Genomic DNA, 9,478 nt, shown 5'->3' with positions numbered 1-9,478 from the left:
TCTTAACGTGTAGTGAAATTTCACTACGCGTTTCATCACTGTTATCGATGCGCCTGTCGCTAGACGCACCGTCATCCTCGTTGGAGGGATGTCGCGCTCAATATATTTGAGCCTACTACCCTCTAGTGACTGGCGACGAATAAAGTTATTCGACGCTCCGCAGTCCACTAGGGCTTTAAGTGACAAATCATTTGTCACTTTCAACTTCAAGGTGATGAGGGATACCTCATCACCAGGTGCAGAGACACATAATGATTGTGTGTCTGGAGCAACTTTTGTCAAGAGATTTGCAAATTCTCTTGAGGTTGCTGGATCAGTAGGGCGTTGCGCCCCTACTGACCCCGTCCATTTTTTGGCGGTCCGCCTCGCTGTTGCGATTTCGCAACAACGTCGGATCCGCGACCGTTGCCCTTTTTGGCATACGATCCAAAATTACGTTCAGTACCTTTTGGTGCTGGACGTGGGGCACTACACTCATGAGCGTAATGTCCCAATTTTTGGCAGCGATGGCATTTCTGCGATCGCTTATTATTCGAAAAGCGAGGTTTCTCGCTTTCGACATAGGAAAGGTCCATGGGTTCTGGACCTCCTAGTTCGTGTCGTCTAGGTGGACGATATGATGACGAACTTGCTTGAGCCTGTCTCAAGCTAAAGTCCTCCTGTTCCGCTACGGATATTGCTTCTTCAAGCGTATCCAGTTCCAAGCGGAACAGGTGGGTCTTTACGGGACCATCCGTAAGACCTTGCATGAACACCGTAATCAACGTGTGTTCATGGACTGGGTTATTTGTCATACAACTCGCTAAAAATCGTATGTGCTGGGCATATGCGTGAACATCATGCTTGCCTTGCTTGAGTTTCAGAAGCTCTGAACGAGCTCTGAACTCAGCCCTAGGCGGTTCAAACGTCTGTTTGAGCCGGGCTTTAAAAGCCTCTAAGCGACTCAAAGACATATGGGTCGCGCAACTTAAGCCCCAATGCCCAAGCTGCGGCCTCAATTCATTGGACCTTTCAAGATTCTGAAATGCAACGGCGATGCCTACGCGATAGACATCCCGACTAGTATGTGTCTTCACCCAACGTTTTACGTAGGCAGACTGAAGCTAAACTTACCAAGTGGATCTGCTGATCCTACAGACGGCGCCTTATCTGGCGTTGAAGATCTTAAATCTGACCGCGAAGTTGGCTCAACTCATCGATCTGGAGCTGACTCTCAGCATACAAACACTGAAGGACGTCAAACGACTGGTGCTTCACAGGCACCAATGCGGCGAGCAGAGCTTCAAATCCGCTTCGACGAGCATCAAGCGCATCCAGCATCCTCAACGCACAATGGACGCGGCTATGACTCAAGTCACGAGCCCTTTTCTGTTTGAGTTGAGTTCGTTCATCTCTTCACGACTCCGCTTAAACATCTACTCGAACTGAGCCTCCAGAGCAAAGGTCTGAGCAGTGGAAGTCCGCACAGCAGCAAGTTCGTTGTCGTACTCTCCAACGCGAGCTTCAAGAGCCTCGCAACGAGTCATCAGATTGATGCACTGCTAAAGCAGCTCCCCGATCTGGCACGACACCTAAAAATTGTCTGGAAATGTTATTTTACTTTAAGAAATTACAATTTGGCTCGGGCAACGGAACAAGATTGCCTGCAATTGTCATCACAGGGCACAAGCTATTTGTATGCAGTGTAAAAAATCTGTCCTCACATGTATCTAATTAATCAAATTAAACTGTCCGAGAATGTTTTTTTTGCGTTTAATTTATGCCCATGGGATCAGGAGCTGCACACTTAGGTTTGCTGTACCACAATAAATTTACGTGGAAATCAGGTGAACACCGCTTCGATTGATACCTTTTGTACAAGAAACTTAAAAAATGCCTCCGCAACGAATTTGGTAAACTTTGAGCTCACTCAGCTCTAATGCTATATATACACCCAGCTAAAAAATAAGTGACAAAAAATTTAAATAAAAAAAGTAGTTTTATGGTATTTTTTTTCACTTTTTTTACGAAGTTTTGTTATAATCAAGAAATGAGAGGTTAAATAACTATTAGATATTTATATTAATCGCGGTATTAGACAAAACCAGGGGTTACCTCTTATCTTAGAAAATAACTAATATTGTTTAAATAGACAGTGCATGGTTGGTAGTTTGACTGGGGCGGTCACCTCCTAAAGAGTAACGGAGCTGCACAAAGGTAAGCTCAAATTGGAATCAAAAATTTTAATATACCAGAAGAATTGATAGAGTGGTTTTGAAACTGGATGTGTTGAAATATAGGAAAAAGGGGGAAACAAAACCAAACCGTTTTTGGGAAAAAATAATTGAAATTAAATCTAAAGATTTTGCACAAATAATTACTGAAAGAAAAGATTATTTCGATCTCATCCAGCTACTTTCGAAGAGGCAGTTGCCATAGCGCTACGCGTCGAGTTCGATTTAGGTCTGCTCGCGTTAGCATGCCTGTTTACCAAACCAAGCTCTTCGAGCACATGGGTTCCGTCTAAAAGAGCGGAACCCATGGATTTAAGCCTCGTTGAGAAAACAGAAGAGGCTCTTCAAGCTGTGGAACAGCATAAGACCATCCGTAGATGTTATATGTGCGGAAGCACGAAACATTTACGTCCGGCCTGCCCGGTACGAAATTCGCGTAAAGCTCGATATAGCTCCAACTCCGGCGTAGTTGTCACCGTTGAACTTGTCGCCTTGTACCTTCATCGAAACATCTTGCCCAGAAGACATGGTCGTTGGGCTCATAACCTGTTAAAGTCTGAAGCCGCAGCTAACACACTATATAATACCCATCTAACTACATGCACTTATATCTACACTATGCTTATGTTTCCGTAACTGACATCGCCTGAATAAATTCCTGTACTAATTTGCCTAATTGAAATCCTATACTAAAGTCGTCAACTTCGGCTTGAGCGCTATTCCACCTCCAGAGCCGCTCGATCGTTTTCACGTTTAACCCTACCTCCGTTGATATACTCTCACGGAGATCGTTGGTGGCTGGTGGAGTCGATTGTGGATCATAGCGATGATCCAACTACTTCGACACACCTTCAAAGGAATCGATCAAATCGCTTCTTTCATATTCGGTGGTGCCAATACCCGCCGAGCGAAGATACTTGGGAGCGTCGCGAGAGGCCTGTGAATGATGTCACCGATATCGTTCGCGACTACGAGAACCGGATGTAGTGTCGGAATCTCCGACGCTACTTTGGTCGGTGGTTCGATGAATCTTCGAATCCTGAGAAGCGGTCAACCTGGGTGTCTTTAATCGAAAGTCTATCTTGTTCTCGTTCTTAAGACAAACGAAAGTTCTCCAAGCTAACGACTAACCAGGATCATCACGATGACTGATCCTGCGCCAAGCAAAGAAGCGGTTCCGACAGAAATCTTTACCTTCATGCTGATCTTTGATCATGGAGATGTCGAAGAGTTGAACCTTGAAGACCGACCTCTTCTGTTGCTTGGCTGAGCGGTGTGCGTGGTATAGGCTCTTTTCAAAGTCCAACTTATTGGTTTTCGGTTCCCTTGCGCGCTTTATGATGCGGCAAGAAACGCGGAACAGAAACCCTGTTAGTGAGACCAGTCAAGGCTTCCAAGAGCAAATTGGAGGAAAGGTTATCCACTCCGACCGAATCTGTGCGGACAGCCCGGCAGTCAAGGCTGCGCCCCAAATGACTTTGTATTATAGTCTGAAACGCCCCGGTGCGGATAACAACCAAATCACCAGATCCTGTTTAACTTTGTTGCTACCCATTCGTTTAAATCTCTGCCACGATGTGGGGCAGCAACGAATGAGCACGGAGTCGTTGGCCTGGGACACTCCTCCTTGCGTGTTATCAACGAACACTTATCAGGCTGTCTTGCTTTGGCTTCATTCGGCAATCATTATCAGATTGCCGAATGAAGCCAAAGCAAGACAGCGCGAAAAGCCTCTGTGCGTGTCGTTGCAACCGTGTGGCACTGTCCCCTGTCGCTGTGCAACATGTGCGACATGCGAGACATGTGGAAGCAAATTAACCTCGTCCCTCGAGCATTCAAAAATATTCTAGTATATTCTTAAGCGAATGTGGAAGGTTCTTGAACAATCTAGAATGTTTCGAATATTTCACAGAAGTTGGCGTGAGCCGTACTTAAAGGGGGGGGTGATGTAATAGGCCCTCAAATGTCCATTACATGAAGTTAGATGTGTGTGGTACACGTCGAATCACAGTGCGCCATGGGTGACTATTTTCGATTGGATACCGTTAATGACGCCGATACCCATGTGCACAAGTGACGTCATCGGATGATGTCACGACCACTCCGGCACGGACAGTTGGTGTTTTATGAAGCAATCACTTCCTGAGTAATCATGTACGGAATGATGGTTCCTGCTCTTTGGTAACTGAACTGGTGACGCGATCGACTCGATAGCCAGGTTCATGTGGGTGGCGGGGCCAATCACATCACAGAGAACCTTCCCATCAGACTTCAAGTTCAAGGTCCCTGGGTTGAACCTCAGAGTACTCAAGGTTGTAAATATCCGGATCGTGGGTTTTGTATTAAGGAGCGGGGTTTTGCAAGTAAAACCTCAAGGAGCCCTTCGGGTGCATTTAGGAGCAGCGGCAGGAACCATGACTGCATTTCTGATCGGTTGCAATTTTACCTTTCACTACTTAAGTTGCCTCATCTCGAAGCCCACGGCCCGAGGCTTGGATTACCAAGCATCGGCTCATACTTCTGTGCGAGCCCCATAAGCTTCACGCTTCCTCAGAGTCCGATCCACACAGCTCTTCCCCTTGCAATAGCTGAGTTGGACTGAGTCGAGATACACGTAGCAATCGCAATAGCGTTTTGTGAGGACGGTGCAGGCTTCACATGCTGGCAGGCCTCACAAGAGCGTACCTAGTTTGAGTGTGCTTGTCCATTTGCGACCCAGATGACAACCAGTTGGGCTGCCGTGGATCTCGTGACTCGAAGATCGTTATCAGCAGCGATGACAGCACGCGGAAAATCGAAAACGTCCATCGTGTACGTCAGCTATGGAACATCAAGCGCGTAGTGCTTGATGTTGGTCTCGTCAACTTCCCGAGTGAATCTTCACTAGGATGATTAAGATGATTGATGTCCTCCGCGTAATGAGTCATACGCGTAAGGCTCAGCGATCTGAGTCCGGATCGGTAGATCTGGACTCGAAATTATCGCATTATATTCGAAATTAATACAGCATCCGCAAATTTCATCGTCGTCATCAGCCTTATCTGGCTGATGACCCATGTCACGTCGAGGAATATAATCGGGGCGACGAGATATTGTTGCCTGGATAGTATACACCACGAAGTTGTATTTGGCGAAGAACGACAACCAACGAGCTAACGCTAACCAAGTGAGGACTTTTGACGGTGCATCTGTATCGATAGAACATGTCTTTTCGCCGAGTAAATTTACGCTAAACTTTTGATTAATGCGTAACGCATAGCCACAGCTCCTTATCCTGGACGGGATAATTCTTCCCAGCAGGTTTCATTTGTCGTGACTGGAAGCTCACGACTCGCCCTCGACCTTCGTTATCGAATTGCATAAGAGCACATCCTATCCCAAAATTACTCGCGTCACACACGATATGAAAAGTCTTTGTATCATCAGAACCGGTGCTGCAGACAAGCTCTTTTTCACGGAGTCGAAGGTCGCTTGATGTTTTGCGTTCCACAACCAGACGGCATCCTTCTTGAGCAATGTCGACAGTGAGTAAGCTAGGTCAGCAAATTTTTTTGTATGCTTGTGCAGGTAATTCTCCAGGCCGAGCTGCTGTCGTAATTCAGTCAGATTTCCGGGTGTCGACCAGGGAGATATTAATGAGACCTTCTCAGGGTCAGCGCGGACACCTTTCTTGCGGATGTAGCAACCAAGTACTGGGATCTCGGGAGTACAGAAGACACTTTTCTTCATGTATGCATACAATTTGTTCTTGCGCATCACTTGAAATACCCGCTTTAAATGTCGCTGAGCTGATGCTCAGCGCGGCTGTAAAAGAACATGTCATTGAAATAGCTGGGTGCAAAATCGCGAAGTGGGCGAAGCACGTGTGTCACCACCCGATTGAACGTAGCTGGGGCGTTCTTAAGGCCTCGTGACATGACGAGCCACTCCCAAATCACCCCGCTTGGGTGCTGATCGTAGTGAATGGAATGTTACTGTCTCTCATTTGAAGTTGATAGAAGCCATCGATCAGACCAATAGCACTAAGGATCTCGTTCCCGGACATGGTATTTCAGTACCATGTGTCTTCGGGATGTGATGAAAAGGTTGGTCGAGAAGCGCAACAAACGGGCGCGAGGTGGCTCCGATTTGGAAAATGGCAAGGCGAGTTCAACTGGCCTTTTCGGCATTGATTCAAATGACGATGAGCAGACAAGTGCAATAGTAAATGACGGCGACAAACGTAATGAAGCAGCTGTAGAAAGTCGGAAAGGTTCTTTGTCCATGTGAAAACAACTGAAGTATGTAGAGATATCGTCGCTCAATACGTTTCTAGAAAGTCGATAACGTCACGAGATTATGGTTATCGTAGAAATGCTTGGGCCGGGATTGTGGCGTCATCTCGCTTGTTGAAAGCGTACACCCGCCGGTGGCTTTTTTACACAGAAAGTTGGGCTCGAATGTGGCGAGATACTCTCGAGAACATACCAATACGAGGCGGAATTTTTGCGCCGCATTCATCCGCATTCCGATGCGATGAAACAGCGGTCCCAGCGAATTATTTTTGCCCGCTTGCGTGTGGAAGAATCATGGGCGGTACTGTACCCACTGTTCTTCTCACAACGCTACTTCTGCTAGTCCATTTGAGACTAGCGGAGAGGCCTCAGCTGGTGCTCCTTTTCATAGGCATCCATCAAGCCGAGCACATCAATACGTAGGGTATCCATCGGTTCTAAGAGTCACAACGCTTCGGGTAACCTCTCCACTGGACGAGGATTTGATACTTCTACCTCACGGAGCGGTTAGCAAGCAACCTTCCAACAAGAAAGCATTGATTCCCACCAGCATCCATTAATGAAGGCGGCGCTCGATAGGAGTGGTGATCTCGCCCAAATACTCGCGGCTGCCTTACCTTCGTCCGCTCAGTCACAGGCATTAAGCGCTGCTGATCAACGTATTGCGGATCTCGAGGGTCAAGTCTCGCGACTGACCTCGGATCTCGTTGATGTCCGAGCGAAGGCTCGTCAGGGCTATGAACGCCTGATGACTCGCTTGGACCTTTTTAAAAGGATAATGCTGAGGGATCCGCGTTACCCGTGTGATGTCTCTCGCTCTCCAATTCCTGTTCCTGGTTAGAGGAGTCGGTCCGATAGCTTTTGGCTTCCACCGCCCCCCTCACCCGAACGACACTCGACTCCCAGTCGGCGTCACCATCGGTCTCCTTAACCAGATGGGGGTATGTGACCTCATTTGGGTCTACATACCGTTTCAGACGACCCACGTAAAATACGGGGTGCGTCTTCATATACGGGGGAAGGGTGAGCCTATAATTTAGGTCTCCGACCTCTTCTACCACCGTGAAAGGCCCGATGAAACGCGGCAACGACTTCGTAGTACCTCCAGGTAGTACAAAAATTGCATTTTAGGTAGGGTAGCAGTACTTAATAGTACTTTTTCACCCACTCTAAAGCGTTCATTATTTTTGCGACCATTTCAGTCCGCATATTCTTTTTGCTTGTCCTGTGCGCTTGCCATTCCGTCACGGACTTTACGTGTGATGGCTAATCGCTCATCCACAAAGCGTTGAGCCTCGCTCACGCTTTTAGCATCAAACTCGAATATGATACCGCCGAGAGGTCGGTCATAAGGCGTAGTTATATTGACCACTGCTAAACTGGCAGTGTCACTAGGGCAAGTTTCAGTCGTTGAATAGATACCCTCATGGGTCATCGTCATATTAACGAAACTATGTCCCTCTTTCGCACCGAGCATAGTGAGGGGCCCTCCCGCACTAAGACTCGGGCTGCGCACAAACGAGACTGGCGTCCGAGGATGGCGCAGTCCGTTAATTTAAGACGGTCCCTCACCCGTACTGGCGTAGACACTGTTATTTATAGCGTACTCCATAAAGGGCAATTGCTTGCTCCACTCTTTGGGAGTTGCTATAGTGCGCAAGACATCCGCCACAACCCGATTGGCACGTTCGGATTGGTCATCGATCTGAGGATGATCTGCAGTCGACATGTGGAGCTTGCTACCTAGCAGCTCAAACACATGTCGCCGAAACCCAGACGTAAAACGTGGATCTCGGTCCGATACTATGGGCTCGGGCATCCCGTGTAGTCGGTAAACATGAAAGGAACAAGAAAGCTGCCTCCTTGCCTGTGATCGATGTTTTACATGGTTGAGCCTACGACCCTCTAGTGACTGGCGACGAATAAAGTTATTCGACGCTCCACAGTCCACTAGGGCTCTGAGTGACACATCATTTGTCACTTTTAACTTCAAGGTGATGAGGGATACCTCATCACCAGGTGCAGAGACACATAATGATTGTGTGTCTGGAGCAACTTTAGTCAAGAAATTTGCAAATTCTCTTGAGGTTGCTGGTTCAGTAGGGCGTTGCGCCTTACTGACCCCGACCGTTTTTTTGACGGTCCACCTCGCTGTTGCAATTCCGCAACAACGTCGGGCCCGCAACCGTTGCCTTTTTTAGCATTGTGTCCACCAGTACGTTCAGTATTTCTCCGTACTGGGCGTGAGGCACTACACTCATGAGCGTAGTATCCTAACTTTTGACAGCGATTGCATTTCTGCAATCGCTTATCGTTCGAAAAGCGAGGTTTCTCGCTTTCGACATAAGAGAGGTCCGTAGGTTCTGGACCTCCCAGTTCATGTCGTCTAGGTGGACGATATGATGACAAACTAGCTAGAGCCTGTCTCAAGCTAAAGTCCTCTTGTTCCGCAACGGATGTTGCTTCTTTAAGCGTATCCAGTTCCAAGCGGAACAGGTGGGTCTTTACGAAACCATCCGTAAGACCTTGCATGAACACCGTATTCAACGTGTGTTCATGAACTGGGTTATTTGTAATACAACTCGCTAAGAGTCGTATGTGCTGGACATATGCGTGAACATCACGCTTGCCTTGCTTCAGTTCCAGAAGCTGTAAACGAGCTCTGAACTCAGCCCTTGGCGGTTCAAACGTCTGTTTGAGCAGGGCTTTTAAAGCCTTTAGCGACCCAAAGACGTATGGGTCGCGCAACTTAAGGCCCAATGCCCAAGTTTTGGCACGACCTGCCAGATTTGATTGAGCGAATGCGACTTGCATTTGCTCGTCGACGATGTGACGTGCCCTTATGGCATCGTCCAACTCGACAAACCATCTCAAGAGGGAGTCTATTCGACTCCCCTATACTTAGAGATGTCAATTTTTAAAGTTTCGGGACGACGCGTATGCGTCATCCCAGATACAGGAGTCTGTACCTGTTGTAACCTCAACAGTTCT

The 9,478-nt window shown here is 47.6% G+C and overlaps 1 protein-coding gene across 1 annotated transcript; it reads left to right on the top strand.

Moving 5' to 3' along the window:
• Positions 1-3,553: 3,553 nt before the first annotated feature.
• On the top strand, positions 3,554-4,063 carry CCR75_007474 (uncharacterized protein; the record flags this gene model as incomplete). Its single annotated transcript, XM_067965534.1, has 1 exon — positions 3,554-4,063. One exon carries the CDS (start codon positions 3,554-3,556, stop codon positions 4,061-4,063), a length of 510 nt encoding a protein of 169 aa, XP_067818161.1.
• Positions 4,064-9,478: the final 5,415 nt, after the last annotated feature.

The sequence above is a fragment of the Bremia lactucae genome, linkage group LG6 (genome assembly GCF_004359215.1).
Source record: "Bremia lactucae strain SF5 linkage group LG6, whole genome shotgun sequence".
Taxonomy (NCBI): Eukaryota; Oomycota; class Peronosporomycetes; order Peronosporales; family Peronosporaceae; genus Bremia; species Bremia lactucae.
This window is presented reverse-complemented; position numbering and strand designations above follow the sequence as displayed.